Raw genomic sequence first — 22741 nt, forward strand, 5'->3', positions numbered from 1 at the left:
CCATGGCTTCGTCTGACTGACATAAGTAACATCTTTGGTGGATATGTCTGCTCATAACAGATAAAACATGACATCACTCACCACAACAGCGTCTGTCAACTGCCACCTCAGTGATATGACAAAACCATCAAACTAAATCTATAGGGCTGGCACCAAAAGAGGAAACCACAAATCACACACACATAGAAAAGCTTTGTTTAGGTACATACCATAGATTTGAGTGTATCCTGTATTTATCTGGATAGTCCCCGACTCTGTCCTGAGGCTAAGTTACCTTATATTCCCTATGGATGAAGCATATACGTCCCATAAAACACATATGCATACACTTTCACACACTCACATAAACAGACTAGAGATAAAAACATCTGCTCCTCCCAATGGGACAAGCCTGACAGGACAGTACTGTTCAAGCCCCTCCCCTTTTCAAAAAAGGAAGTGGAGAAGTCTGGATCTGATTGGTTGAAAGGGGACACTGTGCCCGCCTCCTTCACAAGACTAGCCAGGAAAAACAAACATGACCAGTCAGTTCCACTGAGGGAGTTTGATTAAAATAAATTGCGGTTCACCGGGCTATGGCCCGTGGAGTGACGGAAAAAAGCGGTGAGGGAGGAATGGCCTTCTAAAATCAAACAATAATCTGCGCCGCTCTGCCATGTTGTCAATAAGGCAGCATGGTACATCGTTTAGAAACATACATCACTTTTCCATAAAATATATGTTGGAATTTTCAAAACTCATTCTCATTGGGAAGGCAGATAAAGTATTTTTATCAAAAGAAATCACTTTTGAATTTGAAAACAGAATCCTACGCATTACTCCACGTGCTTAACCTACGCCACTTTTGTTTTGAGCTGACTTCGCCGTCAGCCAGAGCGGGGCACCTGGATCACGCCTGTGATGCAGCCCGGTTCCAAAACGAATGCAATCACTTTTCACCTGGTGCAAATTCCTCCCACCGGGGCAACCCATGGCCAGATAATCAAATCCCCTACATGTGTGAGGGAAAGTTTGGGCTGGGTCTTGTGACTGTGTGTGTTTGTGCATATGTGGCAGTAGTATAATACCGATACAACAGCCTACATGTAGAAATTAGTAATGATGACAAAGCAGTGAATGTACTGTATGTGTTGTAATGTGAGCTGACCAAGTCCTAAGCATAGTGAAGTGCTGGTCATCGGCATATATTTAATAGTGATAGAGATGGGTGGAGTTGAAGCAGGCTGGGCAGAGGTGGCTTTGCCGCACGGACTGTCTGTCTGGCAGCAGTAGGGTGTGTCTGATACACTCACTGCTTAGGAATCTGAACAGCAGAGCCCCTCAAAAACAGAGAGACAGAGAGAGGGGGTGAGGGGGGAGAGAGAAGGAGAGAACATAAAGAGGGAGAACATAAAGAGGGAGAGAGAGAGAGGTACAGTTGAAGTCGGAAGTTTACATACACTTAGCTTGGAGTCATTAAAACTCGTTTTTCAACCACTCCACAAATGTCTTGTTAGCAAACTATAGTTTTGGCAAGTCGGTTAGGACGTCTACTTTGTGCATGACACAAGTCATTTTTCCATCAATTGTTTACAGAGAGATTATTTCACTTATAATTCACTGTATCACAATTCCAGTGGGTCAGAAGTTTACATACAGTAAGTTGACTGTGCCTTTAAACAGTTTGGAAAATTCCAGAAAATGATGTCATGGCTTTAGAAGCTTCTGATAGGCCAATTGACATTATTTGAGTCAATTAGAGGTGTACCTGTGGATGTATTTCAAGGCCTGCCTTCAAACTCAGTGCCTCTTTGCTTGACATCATGGGAAAATCAAAAGAAATCAGCCAAGACCTCAGAAAGAAAATTGTTGACCTCCACAAGTCTGGTTCATCCTTGGGAGCAATTTCCAAATGCCTGAAGGTACCACGTTCATTTGTACAAACAATAGTACGCAAGTATAAACACCATGGGACCATGCAGCCGTCATACCGCTCAGGAAGGAGACACGTTCTGTCTCCTAGAGATGAACGTACTTTGGTGCGAAAAAGTGCAAAACAATCCCAGAACAACAGCAAAGGACCTTGTGAAGGTGCTGGAGGAAACAGGTACAAAAGTATCTCTATCCACAGTAAAACTAGTCTTATATCCACATAACCTGAAAGGCCGCTCAGCAAGGAAGAAGCCACTGCTCCAAAACTGCCATAAAAAAGCCAGACTACGGTTTGCAACTGCACATGGGGACAAAGATCGTACTGTTTGGAGAAATGTTCTCTGGTCTGATGAAACAAAAATAGAACTGTTTGGCCATAATGACCATTGTTATGTTTGGAGGAAAAAGGGGGAGGCTTGCAAGCTGAAGAACACCATCCCAACCGTGAAGCATGGGGGTGGCAGCATCATGTTGTGGGGGTGCTTTGCTGCAAGAGGGACTGGTGCACTTCACAAAATAGATGGCATCATGAGGTAGGAAAATTATGTGGATATATTGAAGCAACATCTCAAGACATCAGTCAGGAAGTTCAAGCTTGGTCGCAAATGGGTCTTCCAATTGGACAGCGAGCACAAGCATACTTTCAAAGTTGTGGCAAAATGGCTTAAGGACAACAAAGTCAAGGTATTGGAGTGGCCATCACAAAGCCCTGACCTCAATCCTATAGAAAATTTGTGGGTAGAACTGAAAAAGCATGTGCGAGCAAGGAGGCCTACAAACCTGACTCCAGCTCTGTCTGGAGGAATGGGCCAAAATTCACCCAACTTATTGTGGGAAGCTTGTGGAAGGCTACCCGAAACGTTTGAAAGTTAAACGATTTAAAAGGCAATGCTACCAAATACTAATTGAGTGTATGTAAACTTCTGACCCACTGGGAATGTGATGAAAGAAATAAAAGCTGAAATATATCACTCTCTCTACTATTATTCTGACATATCCCATTCTTAAAATAAAGTGGTGATCCTTACTGACCTAAGACAGGGAATTTTTACTAGGATTAAATGTCAGGAATTGTGAAAAACTGAGTTTAAATGTATTTGTCTAAGGTGTATGTAAACTTCCGACTTCAACTGTATATAAAGACAGACAAATGGTATAAAGAATGAGAATGAGAGGAAAAAGGGAGGGAGTAAAAGCAAGAGAGAGAGGGAGAGGGTCACATGGAGCCTCTAGCTCAAACCGCACCCTTTTACAGAGAGGAGCAAGGGAGGGGGGAGAGAGAGCGAGCGAGCAATGATTATATGCTAAGAATGAAAAGAGAGGAAGGATGAGGAAAGAGCAAAAACGGGAGCGAAGATGAAAGAGAGAGAGAGAGGAAATGAGAGCTAATAACGGAGGAAAAAATATGTGGACCCAAAGACAAGCATGGACGTGCTTCTTCCCTTACCCAAAACAGTCTTCAAAGACCTTGTTGTAGCTACTATGAAAACACAAAAGGAAAATGTTGCGACGGGACATTTGCCAAGCCTTATGTAACATTGTGGAAAAACATAGCTATGTGCTTGTGTTTAAACTACGATGTCATATGAGCTTGGATTCAATTGATTTACCAACGGTTCAATACTTCTATGTCACAGAACTCAATAGATGTTAGAAGTCATCTTCTAAGAGGCAGAAGCATTAAGTAAACTGAGAAGGGCCTGTCTAGCAGGCTGGCTCCCACTAGTGTCCAGAGACAGTGTGACACTTATTGTAAACTACAGATGTGAGCGTTTGAAAGAGAACAAATTCTATTTCGTTCTAAGGGGGACTCACAAACTCTGTACCATCGTAGTGTGACACTCCTTCAATGTTCCTTTCCATTCAATGTACTTGTTACTTTGTATCTGTAAAGGAATCAATGTGTTCTGTGTGACAGTTTAACTGACAACGATCAAATCTATAGTACAATACATGGAATGTCCTCAGTCAACTTTTGTTGACAACGACACATGGAAGATAGAAAGGGACATATAGAATGGGACAGATTAGGCATAACTTGTCTTGGGTGGTCATGTTGCCCTGGGAGGTTTTAAGATGTCGCAACCACATACTAGGGAACGTTTAAGTTGTTTCATGTAATAATGTCACGTAATATTGATATATCCGTGCAGTGTTGTGGAGAAGTGTATCGTTTGTGTAGTGTAAAAAGTTGAAAACTATACTTTGTTATGATTGATAATTATGCATGTTAAATGCATTTCATTTGTTTAATGTAACATTTTTGTTTCGTGTTTTGTGCACACATACTTGATATCGTGTCTATACACGGTATATACGGGCTGGGCATCAAATGGTGCACAGCATGAAAATAAGTGTTCCACAGATGTCTGCACTCCTCCAACCAGATTGGGTCTGTCAAAAAATGTCCTAAAAAGGAAAACCAAACAAACCACTGACCGCTGGCTTGTTACGTAATCACTCCCCTTGGCATTCTTTAGTTTTTTATTTGTTGTTTTATTAAATTGTCTTTATCTTCCCTACTGACTAAATCAAGTCTTCCCCACTAGTGTGTGTGTGTGTGTGTGTGTGTGTGTGTGTGTGTGTGTGTGTGTGTGTGTGTGTGCGTGCGCGCATGCATGCGTGTGGGCGTGACATGCTTACACTGGTGTGGAACAACTCGGGTGGTACCGACTCACTCGGTAACTCTTGGTAACCTTTGGGTGCGTTCTTAAAGCATTGACAGCAGTCATAATCAGGCTGTTGCAGTCGGGGGAGAAACAGAAAGTTGCTGTTAGTGGTTGTCTAACAGCAAGGTCTCATAACATGGCAGTGTTAATATGCTCCCATTGGTTAGAATGGTTTTTTGTTAGAATGTCAAAATTCAGTTATTCTCTAACCCCCCATATCATAAAAAAAAAACACTCGAAAACGAAATATCACACTAGTTGGCGAGAAAGGTTTCTTAAATTTCCCGTTCATTTAAATAGCTTATAAATGGCGGCAGAACATTTTCTCAGTTTCAGTCGCATCTACATGGGTTGAGCAAAACTCCCTAATGATTGGTGGACAATTGTGCCTCTCATTGACTGCGTTCGCGAGCATAACATGATGTGATGCATTGTCCGTAAACGGTGACAGACTGACTGATATACAAACAATAATGATTAGTTGTTTAGGATGCAAGTTGATTTGTAGATCAGTCAGTCTGCAATTGCTGACTGCGATGCAGTTGACCTTAAACACGGACATTATGTAGGTGATGGCTGCAGGGTGTGGTTGATGGGAAAGAACCGCAGAGACAGCAATAATCAAAAACTGCATTGTACGCGTGTTGGTTGTACGCGTGTACACATGCATATACACACACACTCTCATTCAAAACACACACACACATGCACATACATGGACACACACACATATACACATATGTATATAGCACCATACATGCACTCAAATGTATTCAGTTGGCCTTGCTGTTATGATTTTTGTTTTCCTTGATGTCTTTTGATTTTTGCATTGTTGTTTTCTGTTTTTCTTGGTCTTTGTCTTTTTCTCTTTTGTTTATTTTGTTGGTTGTCGGTACATTGGGGGACGGGGCTTGGGGGGAGGGGGGTATGGGGGTGGGGAATGGAATTATTTTATTTTATCATTATTCTTTTTTTCGTGGGGGGGGTGTCGGGGAACCTTTGGGAGGGGATCTTGGAGGTCTGGTGGCCTGGCGGTTTGGAGCTTGGGCCGGTGCAAGCAAGTCCCCACCGATCTCAGGGAACTAGACCAATCAGATAACTTGGCCTGCGTCAGGAACAAATCAGTGCAGGTGGGAGGGTTCAGTCTAGAGGTTTTGTTCCTAGAGAGATACTAGTCAAACTGAGTGTGAACCATAGAGATAGTTAGAGGAGGCAACATTGTATTGGTCCCTTTATAGCGTCTGTAAGAGCATGGGTGGCACCAGCGAGGCCATCTTCTACTACATCTATAAGTTGGTAAACAAACTAAAGGGTGCATACTGCCACCTGGAGTTTGTTGTTTGAACAGGTATAAAGCCAAGGTTGGTGATTTACTGCCACCTGCAGTTATTGAATGTTTGCTCACCAGTATAATTCATTGGCTAATCCCTCCTGATCACCTGGATGGAATTATGTGATCCTTATGTAACCCATAAGAAGTCTCACCCAGTTGACTACTTCAAAATAGTGAAAGTCCTCAATGGGGCTGCATGCTAAAATGGGCTTTTGGGCACTAGAGTCCTCAATCTATCTCTATGGTGTGAACTCATACTACAACTGCAGTGTAAAAATAGCTTACTGCAATTGCACTACATGGGTCGCTACAAAGCACAGTCAATGAGGGTAAAAACAACATACATTTGTATATATATTGTATGTGGACATCCCTTCAAATTACTGGATTTGGCTATTTCAGCCACAACCGTTGCCGACAGGTGTATAAAACTGAGCACGTAGCCATGCAATCTCCAAAGACAAACATTGGCAGTAGAATGACCTTAATGAAGAGCTCAGCAACCGTCACAGGATGCCACCTTTCCAACAAGTCAGTTCGTCAAATTTCTTCCCTTCTAGAGCTTCCCCGGTCAACTGCAAGCGCTGTTATTGTGAAGTGGAAATGTGTAGGAGCAACAACAGCCCAGCCGCAAAATGGTAGGCCACACAAACTCACAGAATGGGACCGCAGAGTGTTGATGCACGTAGCGCGTAAAAATCGTCTGTCCTCGGTTGTAACACTCATTATCGAGTTCCAAACAGCCTCTGGAAGCAACGTCGGCACAAGAACTGTTCGTCGGGAGCTTCATGAAATTGGTTTCCATGGCCGAGTAGCCACACACAAAACCTAAGATCACCATGCGCAATACCAAGCTTCCGCTGGAGTGGTGTAAAGCTCCCGCTTCACCGTCTGGAAGTCCGACGGGCAAATCTGGGTTTGGGGGATTCCAGGAGAACACTACCTGCCTGAATGCATAGTGCCAAATGTAAAGTATGTGTGGTGGAGGAATAATGGTCTGGGGATGTTTTTCATGGTTTGTGCTAGGCCCCTTAGTTCCAGTGAAGTGAAATCTTAACGCTACAGCATACAATGACATTCTAGACGATTCTGTGCTTCCAACTTTGTGGCAACAGTTTGGGGAAGTTCCTTTCCTGTTTCAGTATGACAATGCCCCGTGCACAAAGTGAGGTCCATACAGAAATGGTTTGTCAAGATCGGTGTGGAAGAACTTGACTGGCCTGCACAGAGCCCTGACCTCAACCCCATCGAACACCTTTGGGATTAATTGGAATGCCGACTGCGAGCCATGCCCAATATCAGTGCCCGACCTCATTAATGCTCATGTGGCTGAATGGAAGCAAGTCCCCGCAACAATGTTACAACATCTAGTCTTCCCAGAAGAGTGGAGGCTGTTATAGCAGCAAAGGGGGATCAACTCCATATTAATCCCCATGATTTTGGAATGAGATGTTCGACGACCAGGTGTCCACATACTTTTGGTCATGTAGTGTATAAGTATAATATATGTATATTTATAGGTCAAAATGTGTGTTTCACTTGGAACAAAGAGGTGAGCTTTTTTTCCTCCTATTGTTGGTCAGAGAGAGCATAAAGTTATTAAATCTGTTTAGGAGTAAAGCTTTGTCGAACAATAGATACAAGCTGTCCTATATCCCACCCCTACAGTAGGCTCTTATATGAGGCTAATGTATTTGCTACATCATAAATAACTATACTGTAAGTAGGTTGCCTGTCAGAGTTAGCGCCACCCTAAATACACACAAAGAACCCCAATGTCACTATTGACTAGAGAACAACCAAAATGTGTTTTTAAGGGCCGATACCAATTTTTGGGGGTCAAGGAGGCCGATGGTCGATATTTAATGCTGATAATAAATATTATTACATTTGAAAGTTTGGGGAGAAATATTCCCAGGGACAACCATGTATGCATTAACAAATGAATTATACAACCACATAATCAATTTCACTAGCTAGCCACCAGTATAGCATTGTAAAGTGCTGCAGCCTGTATGGACATTGTTTTGCCTAACACTAAATTAATTACCACTTTCTCCATTTCTACATTCAGTGTGGCATTAGAAAAGTGCAGCATGAGTGGGTAGCTATAGCAAGCAGCACAGACGTTCCTCGAGGACAGGCTAACTAGCAACGAGTGGCAGCGGCTTGCAGAAGTTTCACACGAGGCAAGTGCGTTCACGCTATAAAGGGGAATTTGTCTGTGCCGATACTCAAGGGCCGATAGCCGATAGACTAGAAAAGGCCAAAAATATAGACAGACCGATTATCGGACATTCATACTTTGAAACACATGCATAGACAAATACACACATGTACACACACACACACGTCCACACATCATGTCAGTGTTCAGAAGTTGCCACAGTAATTTCTCTCTGATAAGACACAGACATGTAATTGTCATGCAGGTGAATACTCAAAAGACAATTGTCTTCACCATCCCCTTCTGTTGAACTTACTGACATAACAGCCGACTGAATGGCTGCATGAGTGCCAATGACTGTTCTGTGTACTCTCAGATCACATCTACTGTTTTTTGTTTCTGTACCGTGCTGCTATATTTAGCACTGTACATTCTATGGTGGAGTGTTTGCCCTCGCTGCCTGTCCAAGTGGCTGAGTCCAAATATTTTCAACAATCAAATATTCGTGTTGACATGAGGACCAACACAGAGCAGCTCAATGGATGATATCACCTCACCACTCTGTGTGATTGCTCAGGACATTGCTCATTGCTTCCTGTTAAACAGAAACATATTTGGTAACAGCAAATAGGGCTGTGCCTCAATAGTCTTAACTCACTTCCTTTCCTCACATCCTTTCCTCCATTATCCAGTTATTTTTCTCTCACCTCTCAGTAGCAATGAGGAGTGAAGGAGGCAAAAGTTAGCGAGGAAATGAACTTATTTTAGAGTATTGGGGCAGAGCCAGGGTTTACCTGAACCATAATAGATGGAAATAGACAGGAGAACAAACGAGTAAACGAATTGCCAAATGCCGTGTTGTTCAACGCCCTGGTAAAAAGAACATTCTCAGGTAAGCCCAAAGGCCTGGAAACACTCCATGATGTGCTTTTATATAACCAGAGCATGAGAGAGCGACTGAGCGTGTCATAATTGGATCAGCAGTCAGGCTCAAGACAAACTGACAGTGGAGTGAGAAATCTGACGGCTGGACTATCTTTCTGATGCACACAGACACACAGAACCGTACATATTCAAAAGGAAATGGTAGCGGACCACGTTTTCTCAAAAACTCTTAAATATCTGCTCCGAATTAAGATTTAAAAATGACTGCAGAAAGAATGGGATGTCAGCTATGACATGACATCTTGAGGTTTTTTCTATTTTCCTTTTTTTTTAACTAGGCAAGTCAGTTAAGAACAAATTCTTATTTTCAATGACGGCCTAGGAACAGTGGGTTAACTGCCTTGTTCAGGGGCAGACCTACCTTGTTAGCTCGAGGATTCAATCTTGCAACCTTTCGGTTACTAGTCCAACGCTCTAACCACTAGGCTACCTGAACAAATATATTTTGGTTATTGAACCATCTATCGTAAGTGAGGTGGATTTACACCCGGTAACAGAATTGCGGTAATGGAATTACATCATGGTTCCCTGATCTGTACTACACAGAAATGCATAATTATGGTTATGAAAGTTATTCTCTTCATGGTGATATATCCTAAATAGGTACACAACTGTAGAAATATGCAATATCCTCCTTTGCATATTTCGGTATTATTCTACACACTGGCTATTATTTTAACGAGCTCCACCACCAAACAAGACCAAATTTGGTTGGTCCGAACCAAATCTGAACCAATCATATGTCTACGTTTCACAAGTTTGGACATCAAAGTACAGCACAGTAGAGATCAGTAGAGTACAGTACAGCACAGAACATTGGGATCCTTAACGTTAAGAAAATCCCTAACCGAGAAACAACTTTTTTTTTACGTAGATGCAGAAAGTAAAACAGCATAGTGGGTCAATTTCAGCAACAAGTAAGAACGCCAAAGCGCAAGGCTCAACTTCTCTGTTTTGGTGCCCTGGCTCCCAAGCTGTGAACAGCGTGAAGCGAACCTGTGCACATGGGCAGATAATGTGCGTTACCGTGTGAGAGCGAAGTGTTGCATCTCGCTCATCTCAATATCCTAACCTATTCATTGATGATAGGCCCTGCTTTCCTGAAGTTTCCCCGAGACATTACAAGCCAAGGAATTGTGAGATACAGCATTCCATTGCCTGATATAGCTTCCGATTGCCGATAGATAGGAAGGAGGACAGTAGCAGTGTAAGGATGGAAAATGGTTGAAAAACATATATATGCCTTAATAAATCAAATTTAAAAAAAAAATATATATAGACTCTTAGAAAGAGACACCCAATTTGACATGTTCCAATGAACTTCACATGTTGGTGCTCATAGGTCCTTTTACAAGGAAATGACCAAATAGTACAAAAACAAACACACACTTCTGTGTGAATGTGCAGGCAGACACAGACACTCACGCTTTAGGGTATAACAGACATTTCCACGTGCTAGAATATAGGTCCCTCCCCTCTTTACAGCCCTGGTCAGTACAACAGACACATCCACACATGACCACACTATGGGCCTTCACTTACCTGGATCTATAATAGGCCTATTCATTTTGTATGAATATGTTCTTATTTTCATTGTGCACAATGTAAAAGCCAAGTAAACAAGGCACGTGTCAATATATTACAAAAATATAAATATATGCGGCATATACTGTGAAATATATTTTGGTCATTCCTACCCATTGCATGCTCTGTACAGCTTAGAGTCACTATATATAGAGTTGCATGCACGTGGCAATACTGAATGTGTGATTAGGAAATGTATTGGGAAATATAAAATATATGACAGCAGTTTATATTTCAGCACACAGTGCTCTGCTAATTGCATAAGTGTGCAAAAACAAGTGTCAAATGTCACACCTTGATACTCACTAGTTCTTACTACATCCCACTTAACCACTTATTGACACGTGTGTTTGACAGAAAGCATATATACACTACCATTCAAAAGTTTGGGGTCACTTAGAAATGTCCTTGTTTTCCATGAAAATATACATGAAATGAGTTGCAAAATGAATAGGAAATATAGTCAAGACGTTGACAAGGTTATAAATAATGATTTTTAATTGAAATAATTGTGTCCTTCAAACATTGCTTTCATCAAAGAATCCTCCATTTGCAGCAATTACAGCCTTGCAGACCTTTGGCATTCTAGTTGTCAATTTGTTGAGGTAATCTGAAGGGATTTCACCCCATGCTTCCTGAAGCACCTCCCACAAATTGGATTGGTTTGATGGGCACTTCTTTACGTACCATACGGTCAAGCTGCTCCCACAACAGCTCATTAGGTTTGAGATCCGGTTACTGTCCTGGCCACTCCATTATAGACAGAATACCAGCTGACTGCTTATTCCCTAAATAGTTCTTGCATAGTTTGGAGCTGTGCTTTTAGTCATTGTCCTGTTGTAGGAGGAAATTGGCTCCAATTAAGCGCCGTCCACAGGGTATAGCATGGCGTTGCAAAATGGAGTGATAGCCTTCCTTCTTCAAGATCCCTTTTACTGTGAAGGGAGTAGTACACAGCGTTGTACGAGATCTTCAGTTTCTTGGCAATTTCTCGCATGGAATAGCCTTGATTTCTCAGAACAAGAATAGACTGGCGAGTTTCAGAAGAAAGTTATTTGTTTCTGGCTAATTTGAGCCTGTAATCGAACCCACAAATGCTGATGCTCCAGATACTCAACTAGCCTAAAGAAGGCCAGTTTTATTGCTTCTTTAATCAGGACAACAGTTTTCCGCTGCGGTCACATAATTGCAAAAAGGTTTTCTAATGATTAATTAGCCTTTTAAAATGATAAACTTGGATTAGCTAACACAACATGCCATTGGAACACAGGAGGGATGGTTGCTGATAATGGGCCTCTGTACGCCTATGTAGATATTCCTTTTTTTTTATCTGCCGTTTCTAGCTACAATAGTCATTTACAACATTAACAATGTCTACACTGTATTTCTGATCAATTTAACGTTATTTTAATGAACAAAAAAATTGCTTTTCTTTCAAAAACAATGTCATTTCTAAGTGACCCCAAACTTCTGAACGGTAGTGTAAAAATGTTATTTTTTTTAACCTTTATTTAACTAGGCAAGTCAGTTAAGAACAAATTATTTTTTTCTATGACGGCTTAGGAACAGTGGGTTAACTGCCTTGTTCAGGGGCAGAACGACAGGTTTTTACCTTCTCAGGTCGGGGATTCGATCTTGCAACCTTTTGGTTACTACTCCAACACTCTAACCACTAGGCTAGGCTACCTGTCGCATCCCAGCAGGAAGTGATCTGGGGAAGCAGATTAACGTGACACCATTGTTGGAATGTGTAGCACAGATACATTTCCCCTTTGGCTGTTTCCTGTGTTTGATGAAAGCAGCAGATGATGCTGAGCCGGAATGGCAGAGTGCACAGTCAGTATGTTGACAACGCAGGTCTGGGAAAGTAGCCCAACTAGCCCAAAGCAGAGCCAAAAATCCCCTCAAAACACAACAGAGACAGAGGGATATTAGACTGCAGCCTACTCAGTCACAAGTGCAAAACTGATACTCATGTCATACAAATACTACTAGAACACATGGACAAACATACTATATGCACACACAACTCCTAACTGAGTAACACAACTGTAACTCATCAAAATAAGCACGTGTAAAGTATTATCAAAAATATGCCTGGACTCAATCCACCACCAGAATTACATACACACCCATTCTATGTTGCACCATGACACATTGAGGAACAGAACATCATTATTTCAAATTTGACCTTTTTTTTTTTTACATGATCAGCTCATCAAGGCCTTTTGGTCACAGTGCCTCTTATTTATTGATCGTGCCTTCATTTAACCAGTAAGTCATTGAGAAAACATTCTCTTTTACAATAACGACCTGAGACCTCAACATTTTTGGGGGATCTTTTGGGGTCTAGGCTGAGTTACCGTCAAACACCTTGTGAATACTGGCTCAGCAGACAAAGGAAAGAAAGGAGGGTGCTTAACAACCATAACAAATATCAAGAGAAAGGCTTACCAAGAACAGGTGACTGGCGCTTTGACATCAAGCTGACGTCACTCTGAGGAAGACGTCAGCTTGACGTTGAACGCCAGTCACCTGTTCGCATCCTGTACAATGGATTAAGTGAGCAATAACAAATTAATCTCTGCCTTTTTTTTGTTGAGTGCACCAATTCCATTTACCTTGAATTAGTTATTTTGGAAGTTTGTCTTGGTAGGCCAGTCTCGCCTTGTGATTACTGCTGATATAAAGAGTTTGGTACATATATTTGATTGGTTTATTGTATAATACTCTAACTAACCAACACACACACACACACACACACACACCATGCAAATGAATAAACTGCAGACACACTGGCACAACTGGAAGCGACACACTTTGTTGGGCCATGTGAAGAGCACAGCCCTTCCCTTTGCCTTGGTTTAATATCCTCTCTATTATTACAGTACAGACTGGACTTCTGTTCCCAGATGTGGACAGACTACCATGACTTTCAATGCTTGAGACACAGACACTCTCACACACACCTGGAGGCAACACACAGCTTTCATCTTTGTCTTGGTTCAATATTATACAGGTCTTGGTTCAATATTATACAGGTCTTGGTTCAACATTATACAGGTCTTGGTTCAACATTATACAGGTCTTGGTTCAACATTATACAGGTCTTGGTTCAATATAATACAGGTCTTGGTTCAACATTATACAGGTCTTGGTTCAACATTATACAGGTCTTGGTTCAATATTATACAGGTCTTGGTTCAACATTATAAGGTCTTGGTTCAAATATAAGGTCTTGGTTCAACATTATACAGGTCTTGGTTCAACATTATACAGGTCTTGGTTCAACATTATACAGGTCTTGGTTCAATATAATACAGGTCTTGGTTCAACATTATACAGGTCTTGGTTCAACATTATACAGGTCTTGGTTCAATATAATACAGGTCTTGGTTCAACATTATACAGGTCTTGGTTCAACATTATACAGGTCTTGGTTCAATATAATACAGGTCTTGGTTCAATATAATACAGGTCTTGGTTCAACATTATACAGGTCTTGGTTCAATATAATACAGGTCTTGGTTCAATATAATACAGGTCTTGGTTCAACATCATACAGGTCTTGGTTCAATATAATACAGGTCTTGGTTCAACATCATACAGGTCTTGCCAACCAGTCTATGGAGCTCTCTACGGCCAGGATCTATAGGGCCAAAGTGTCTACTCTGGACACATGGGAAAAAAAGTAACAGCAGACATTTCTGAACTCCTAACCAACGGGCCTTTACGTCCATGAATGTGTATCAATACTTTTTCACTATTTATGAGGCTATATGATGTATTGTTCAGTAGATTTACTATGTAATATTAATGTATTTGTTTTTAATCTCATGATCTATTTTACATGCTATAAGATTGCTGGGGGGGGGGTTAAAATATATCTATATATTTATTATACAGGTCTTGGTTCCATATAATACAGAATGTGCTGTATTTCTGTTCCCAGACGTTGACAGAGCAGCTCTCACATTCCACCACTCCTCCTCCCTCCTCGACCAGAGAACAACGTCTGACTTGGATTAATGCCAGCAAAACTTTTTCTCCTGACTTGCATTCCCTTATAAGCCCTACACTAAACATACAAAACAATACACACACACATTAAAGAGCTCTGATTCACAAATACAGACACAGAGCCGCACACTTTCTCACTGACACAAACTTTCTTCATGTGTACAACACACAACTCGAAGACTCAAACAGACACACACACACTCCTCTCTAACCTGTGAGCAGAGTTACATTATAAAAGCTCACCTGTTGTTCCACGGCCACATCCTGTAAGGCCTGATTGTCCCGAGGAGCTCGGATCCAGCTTAGTAACTGGCCCATTTTCAGTTTTATCTGTTGTGAATGTGTGTGTGAGTGTATGTGTTTGACTCTGTTCCTATTCTGTGAACTGCAGCATGTTCCCCAGTTGCACACAGGGAAGGGGCGGGAACAGGGAGAAAGGGGGAGGGAAGGGAGCACAGCAGGGGCAGGGTTAAGGGGAAGGAACAGGGAGAAAGGGGGAGGGACAGGGAGCACAGCAGAGGCAGGGTTAAAGGGAAGGGCAATGAACAGGGAGAAAGGGGGAGGGAAGGGAGCACAGCAGAGGCAGGGTTAAAGGGAAGGGCAATGAACAGGGAGAAAGGGGGAGGGAAGGGAGCACAGCAGAGGCAGGGTTAAAGGGAAGGGCAAGGAACAGGGAGAAAGGGGGAGGGAAGGGAGCACAGCAGAGGCAGGGTTAAAGGGAAGGGCAAGGAACAGGGTTTGAGGGAAAGGGAAGGCCGAAAGGAAAGACTATATAAGGCCAATACGATTTGAAATAATTGAAAGGTTTGATTATAAAACACAATAAAAGTACATTTTTCACATTTGTATTAATTCATCTGAAATTAATGGTCATGGGTCCCTTTCTATGTGTATGTATGTATTATGGCTTTTCTTAAACTTTTAAAACATTTACTTTAGAATATACTTTAGAATGTGTTTCATACCACAATATGCTATTTTCAGTGCCATGTGTTTAGAAAGTTGGGACATTGAGATTTCTGCATTATAATGCATTTACATGACACTACAACATTCTATGACAGCCATGTTAGCTCCCATTAACACAGAGTGTGTTCGCAAATTCACTCCGTAGTGCCGGGGTGCGCTCAGAGTGCACTCTGGGTGTTAGTAAATTCAGAGTGTGATCAGATAGTCCGTTCATAAATTCAGAGCATTTCGCTCTCGGAGTGTTCACTGGACACTCTGGCCAAGGAGTAGGGTTGATCCGAGCGTTCTGACCTCACAACGGCAGGCAAGCACTTTTACTCCCCCCAGCAGAGCTGGATAGGCTGTTTTCATGTTATCTAGAGCGTTGGTGACTGTAACTGTGCTGCTGGCAACAATTTAATGAGGTTTTCTTGCTGACGTTTACTGACAGCGGTCATATTCAACGGCTGAGAATATTTTTAAAAAAATGCTATGTAACTGAATGTGTAGAATTAGAACAACATAAAAAATGATAGAAGTTGGCCCAACTCTCTAAATATATGGCTCTCGCTATATCCACTGTCCAGATGCATGGAAATATACATATGGTTTTTGCCTCTGCCGCAAAAATGAGTCATTTAGCGAATAATTTCCGTTATATTTGTCTGTTCACTTTTAAGTTAGGTTTCTCTAGTCTTCCAGACTTAGGAACGTAATCAGAACCATATCTTATTCATTTAGGTTAACCTCTGGCTTCGTCAGCCAGATGCGGTGATAGACAGCTGTCACGCTGGCCACCTAGCATTATGTTAGCTTTGAGCTCTAGAGTGTCGTGGACCTTTTGATTTATTATGGATTCCTTCGACAGTTTGGAGCCTGTGATATCTGTTCCTGTTGGCCGAAAGAGGAAACTTTCTAAAGCTCATGAAAAAGAGAGAGCCAAGATCCAGCGATGGGAAACCCTGCAAACATACAGAACTGGCAAATTAATTGCGACAGACTTCCAATGTCCTTATTATTCCTTAATAAAACGTTTAAAAAAGCTTCCCTTGATTTATACTAACAAAAGAACCTGTAAAACCCCTATAACATTTTTCCAAAAGTTGCTTACATGTCCAAAAAGAAAACACACATTGTATAGGCTACACTGTTCACCCTCAGGATACAATAAATCGGCTTTGTGATAGGCTATTTGCACACATTTTCTACTGGGGTTCTGTTGTTTGGGGTGGATATAGGACGTTTTGCCACAAATTAACATGATTATTTGTCTCAAAAATAAAGTTGCCCTGCAATATATTTCTAACAAAATCATGTCTGTCTCCTCACTAGTCTTGTATTGATAAGATTAAAAAATAATATATCTTTCACAAGATGTGCTTTTAATTCATGTCAATTTACCAACATTTCTGAAAATGGATGTATCACGTTTTGGAATGAAACTCTTCAACTCATACATTTTTTTCTGTGCTCGTTTGAACTTGCTTGCTTAACAATGAACCAATAGAGAAGTCCAAGACTGCAAACCCTGCACATCTGACACTCAGGAAATGCTCTGAGTATTTGAAAGATGGCAAATAGTATTTGAACCCAGGTCTGCAGTCGGTACAGCCTGGCGCCCTGGGCTATAAAGGGAAGGACACTGATAGTGGAGTGACACCACCTGACAAGAGCCCACATCTGAGTCGCTTCTCAGGGAAGTGGACACGGACCCACACAATTATGACCACACACACACACACACACACACACACACACACACACACACACACACACACACACACACACACACCAATAAATCAGACACAAATATACATACATGAACACATCCCAACACACAAATGTGCATAATGCACGCACTGTGTGTTGGGATGAAATCAGGGGGAGAAAAGGAACTTGTTAAATGCAATTGAGACATGGATTGTGTGTGTGTTCCATTCAGAGGTTGAATTGGCAAGACAAAAGATTTAAGTGCCTTTGAACGGGGTAAGGTAGTAGGTGCCAGGCGCACTGATTTGTGTCAAGAACTGCAACGCTGCTGGGTTTGTCACGCTCAACAGTTTCCTGTGTGTATCAAGAATGGTCCACCACCCAAAGGACAGCCAGTCAAAACAACTGTGGGAAGCATTGGAGTCAACATAGGCCAGCATCCCTGTGGAACACTTTCAACACCTTGTAGAGTCCATGCCCCGATGAATTGAGGCTGTTTTGAGGGCAAAAGGGGGGAGGGGGTTCAACTCAATATTAGGAAGGTGTTCCTAATGTTTGGTATACTCAGTGTATAAATCTACAGTATACAGCGCACACTCTTAACCACAGAGGAAAAGCACACACCCTCTTCCACATGGAGTACAACTCACACAATCACTGAGCAATAAGAGATAAGTTGTGCAAACAACATGACAAGCGCCTTATGTGGAGGAGGAGAGAGGGCAGGAGTTCTGTTTCTATCAATTTTCACTGCCAAGTGTGGCCAAGTTCAACCTCAACTTTCTTGACTGTGTTACCGTAACCACCAGTTGTTATCGGCTACTGGAAGAGGCTAGCATTCCACTGTTGGAAGACTAGCAATGAAATCAGGGGGAGAATCAAAATGAATAATGCACTTAGCTAGTGAGAAATTGCAATATAAGCTATGACTAGTTCTTAGGTGTACAAAGATCTGTGGCAAATTGCTTTGTAAGGACTGGAGGCATGCCTTGTGGTACATCCAGGCTGTATCACAACCGGCCGTGATTGGGAGTCCCACAGAGCGGCACCCAATTGGCCCAGCGTCGTCCGGATGTGTCCGGTTTAGGCCGCCATTGTAAATAACAACCTGTTCTTAACTGACTTGCCTAGTTAAATAAAAGGTTCAATAAAAAATAAAATAAATTGACTCATTTGTCTTGAACAAACAACTTTACTCAGATGTGAGTTGTCGATGTGACACCTACTCACAAAAACTCCAATAGTTTGTAGGTCAGCAACATGATGTTGGTCCATGGTCCAGCAATGATTAGCATTGGTTAAGATAGCTAACTTTTGGACCTTACAAATCTACCATGTGCTTTAAAGTGGACTGTAGATAAAGGGAATGCAAACAAGTTAGTAACACATTTAAATGTTCTCCTGCCTTGCATGCAGGTGTTGCATGTGCAGGCATCAGTATATTTCCCCCACGCTAAAAACTTTACAGTATAAGTCAAAGAACAATACCCTGACTGTTGTATTGCACAGAAATATACCTCATCCATGACCTCTCTGTGTCCCTTGAGGTAATCATTGGGCGGGGTGGGATGACAGTGCAGTCTTCAGTGAGTCATTATGACAAATCAGTCTGTGGCCAAAGGGATGAGCTGTGTCCTTGAACCCCCAGGTTTAGAACTACTAGGGGTGGTCCCAGTATTAGAACTACTAGGGGCGGTCCCAGTATTAGAACTACTAGGGGTGGTCCCAGTATTAGAACTACTAGGGGCGGTCCCAGTATTAGAACTACTAGGGGCGGTCCCAGTATTAGAACTACTAGGGGCGGTCCCAGTATTAGAACTACTAGGGGCGGTCCCAGTATTAGAACTACTAGGGGCGGTCCCAGTATTAGAACTACTAGGGGTGGTCCCAGTATTAGAACTACTAGGGGCGGTCCCAGTATTAGAACTACTAGGGGCGGTCCCAGTATTAGAACTGCTATGGGTAGTCCCAGTATTAGAACTGCTAGGGGTAGTCCCAGTATTAGAACTACTAGGGGTAGTCCCAGTATTAGAACTACTAGGGGTGGTCCCAGTATTAGAACTACTAGGGGTAGTCCCAGTATTAGAACTACTAGGGGTAGTCCCAGTATTAGAACTACTAGGGGTGGTCCCAGTATTAGAACTACTAGGGGTGGTCCCAGTATTAGAACTACTAGGGGTGGTCCCAGTATTAGAACTACTAGGGGTGGTCCCAGTATTAGAACCACTAGGGGTGGTCCCAGTATTAGAACCACTAGGGGTGGTCCCAGTATTAGAACCCCTAGGGGTGGTCCCAGTATTAGAACTACTAGGGGTGGTCCCAGTATTAGGACTACTAGGGGTGGTCCCAGTATTAGAACTACTAGGGGTGGTCCCAGTATTAGAACTACTAGGGGTGGTCCCAGTATTAGAACTACTAGGGGTGGTCCCAGTATTAGAACTACTAGGGGTGGTCCCAGTATTAGAACTACTAGGGGTGGTCCCAGTATTAGAACCACTAGGGGTGGTCCCAGTATTAGAACCACTAGGGGTGGTCCCAGTATTAGAACCCCTAGGGGTGGTCCCAGTATTAGAACTACTAGGGGTGGTCCCAGTATTAGGACTACTAGGGGTGGTCCCAGTATTAGAACTACTAGGGGTGGTCCCAGTATTAGAACTACTAGGGGTGGTCCCAGTATTAGAACTACTAGGGGTGGTCCCAGTATTAGAACTACTAGGGGTGGTCTCAGTATTAGAACTACTAGGGGTGGTCCCAGTATTAGAACTGCTAGGGGTGGTCCCAGTATTAGAACTACTAGGGGTGGTCCCAGTATTAGAACTACTAGGGGTGGTCCCAGTATTAGAACTACTAGGGGTGGTCCCAGTATTAGAACTACTAGGGGTGGTCCCAGTATTAGAACTACTAGGGGTGGTCCCAGTATTAGAACTACTAGGGGTGGTCCCAGTATTAGAACTACTAGGGGTGGTCTCAGTATTAGAACTACTAGGGGTGGTCCCAGTATTAGAACTGCTAGGGGTGGTCCCAGTATTAGAACTACTAGGGGTGGTCCCAGTATTAGAACTACTAGGGGTGGTCCCAGTATTAGAACTACTAGGGGTGGTCCCAGTATTAGACTACTATGGGTAGTTATAATACTGACCATGTGAGACCATGGCCAACAGGCACCCTCACACCACTCCCATTGCACCATATACCTTATGACACTGAGTAAGAAAAAGGGCCACATGACTGACATTGTGAAAACTTTATTGGTACTTGCAATATGATATTAAACCAACCAAGCAGTGACACATAGCTTCAGTGCATAGCTCAGGCAATAGACATGTAAACAGAAGATCTGCAAAGAGGAGTGGGACAAAATCCCTCCTGAGATGTGTGCAAACCTGGTGGCCAACTACAAGAAACGTCTGACCTCTGTGATTGCCAACAAGGGTTTTGCCACCAAGTACTAAGTAATGTTTTGCAGAGGGGTCAAATACTTATTTCCCTCATTGAAATGCAAATCAATTTATAACATTTTTGACATGTGCGTTTTTCTGGATTTTTTGGTTGTTATTCTGTCTCTCACTGTTCAAATAAACCTACCATTAAAATGCTAGACTAATCATTTCTTTGTCAGTGGGCAAATGTACAAAATCAGCAGGGGATCAAATACTTTTTTCCCTCACTGTTATATATATATATATATATATATATATATATATATATATATTCAAGGAAAGACATGCCTTGCTTGCTGGATATAAAATAGGCTACAGTGTTCACATGGTGAACTGGTGGGGAAGTTTGAATGGCGAGAGCTTCTCTGGTGTGTTTTGATCACATTGGCTGGTGGTTAAAATGCAATAAAGGGAAATCCTCTGTTCTTCCTGCACCCAATATTTATGTTTACAATGAAAAGTATTGCGTCAGAATGCCCAAATCATTGCTAAAGGTGATTCTAACATGAATTGACTCAGGGGTGCGAATACTTATGTACATTAGATACTACTGTATTTCAACAACAACAACAAAACATTAACTTTGTCATTATGGGGTATTGTGTGTAAATGAGTGAGAATTTTTTATATTTAATCTATTTTGAATTCAAGCTGTAACACAACAAAATGTAGAATACGTCAAGGGGTATGAACACTTACTGAAGGCATTGTATATAAGTTCAGCAATTGCACTCTTCTCACATTACTCTGTAGGCTACCGACAAATTCAAAGCTTCCTCCTGGAGGAAGCTTGTTCAGTAGCTACAGAGTGATATGAGAAAAGTGCCATCTTCCTGCAACTCACATCTGACTGTAATTATTGAACTCTGCCCTGCTGGACCCATGGGTTGAGGCAAACTTTGTCATATCCAGGATGACTATCATGCCCTCCAGCCACCACCTGACTGCACCTGTCCACAACCTGTAATACATTACATAGATGGAAGGGACTTCATCACCCAGAGAGCTGTGCATGTTAGTGTGTGGTTAGACAGCCAAATCCTTAGAATAGAATGCCATGTTAGTTCTGGGACAGCGAAAGTTGTACCAAATATTTCTATGCTCTTTGTTCTATCTGTGGTCGTGCTCTACACACAACTTATTTTCATTTGCTAGAGTAGGCATACTGTCTTTATAAGCAAATCAATATGATAGCCTATTTACTGCAGAATTGTTTTTGTCTTTGTAACACAAACACACCCACGGGATTTCCTGCGGGAAATATCTATCAGCGGACATAAGGAGACGAGACTAGCCAGTTATAGAATATTGTGTTGACAGCTGAGCTCACTGAAGACTGGTCATTCAACTCACAGTTGATGATATCGGTTTCACGGTAACGTGGCTTTACATGACCTGATAAAAACTTAAAGTCGCAAGCTACTTTTGTAGCAAGGTTTTGTAGAACGAGTGTTTCATGAAATACATTCCAGATACTGGTACTTCTTCCTATCTTGGCATAACTGTGATTCGCCAGAGAAATATCAGCTAGCTAGATAGGCTAGCCAGCTGTAGCTAGCTATCCCCAAGCTATGCTAACTGGCTAGCTGCTGTCAGGTTGGCTAAACATAAGGTCAGCGCAGGCTTTAGCAGTGGTGTAAAGTACTTAAGTAAAAATACTTTAAAGTACTACTTAAGTAGTTTTTTGGGGTATCTGTACTTTACTATTTATATTTTTGGCAATATTTACTTTTACTTCACTATATTCCTAAAGATAATCATTTACTTTTTACTCCATACATTTTCCCTGACAGCCCAAAGTTCTCGTTACATTTTGAATGCTTATCAGGACAGGAAAAGGGTCAAATTCACACAATTATCAAGAGAACATTCCTGGTCATCTCTACTGCCTCTGATCTTGTGGACTCACTAAACACAAATGCTTTGTTTGTAAATGATGTCTGAGTGTTGGAGTGTGCCCCTGGCTATCAGTAAATATAAAAAACAAGAAAATGACGCCTCTGGTTTGCTTAAT

General features: G+C 42.0%; 1 protein-coding gene across 34 annotated transcripts in view; it reads right to left on the reverse strand.

Annotated features, from left to right (window-relative positions):
- Nucleotides 1-22741, reverse strand: part of ical (Calpastatin) — a 63582-nt gene that overhangs the window by 35779 nt on the left and 5062 nt on the right. For 21 of the 34 annotated variants that reach the window (XM_014131764.2, XM_014131765.2, XM_014131745.2 and 18 more), the window contains exon 3: nucleotides 4555-4650. The exons of 7 other annotated variants lie outside the window; for them this stretch is intronic. In XM_014131764.2, coding sequence (XP_013987239.1) covers nucleotides 4555-4650 — 96 coding nt within the window. Of the gene's footprint in view, nucleotides 1-209; nucleotides 402-4554; nucleotides 4651-14872; nucleotides 15084-22741 lie in introns of those variants that run through there. 6 more of the 34 variants (XM_014131743.2, XM_014131752.2, XM_045690456.1 and 3 more) reach the window with 6 other exon arrangements.

The sequence above is a fragment of the Salmo salar genome, chromosome ssa12, assembly GCF_905237065.1.
Source record: "Salmo salar chromosome ssa12, Ssal_v3.1, whole genome shotgun sequence".
Classification (NCBI taxonomy): domain Eukaryota; kingdom Metazoa; phylum Chordata; class Actinopteri; order Salmoniformes; family Salmonidae; genus Salmo; species Salmo salar.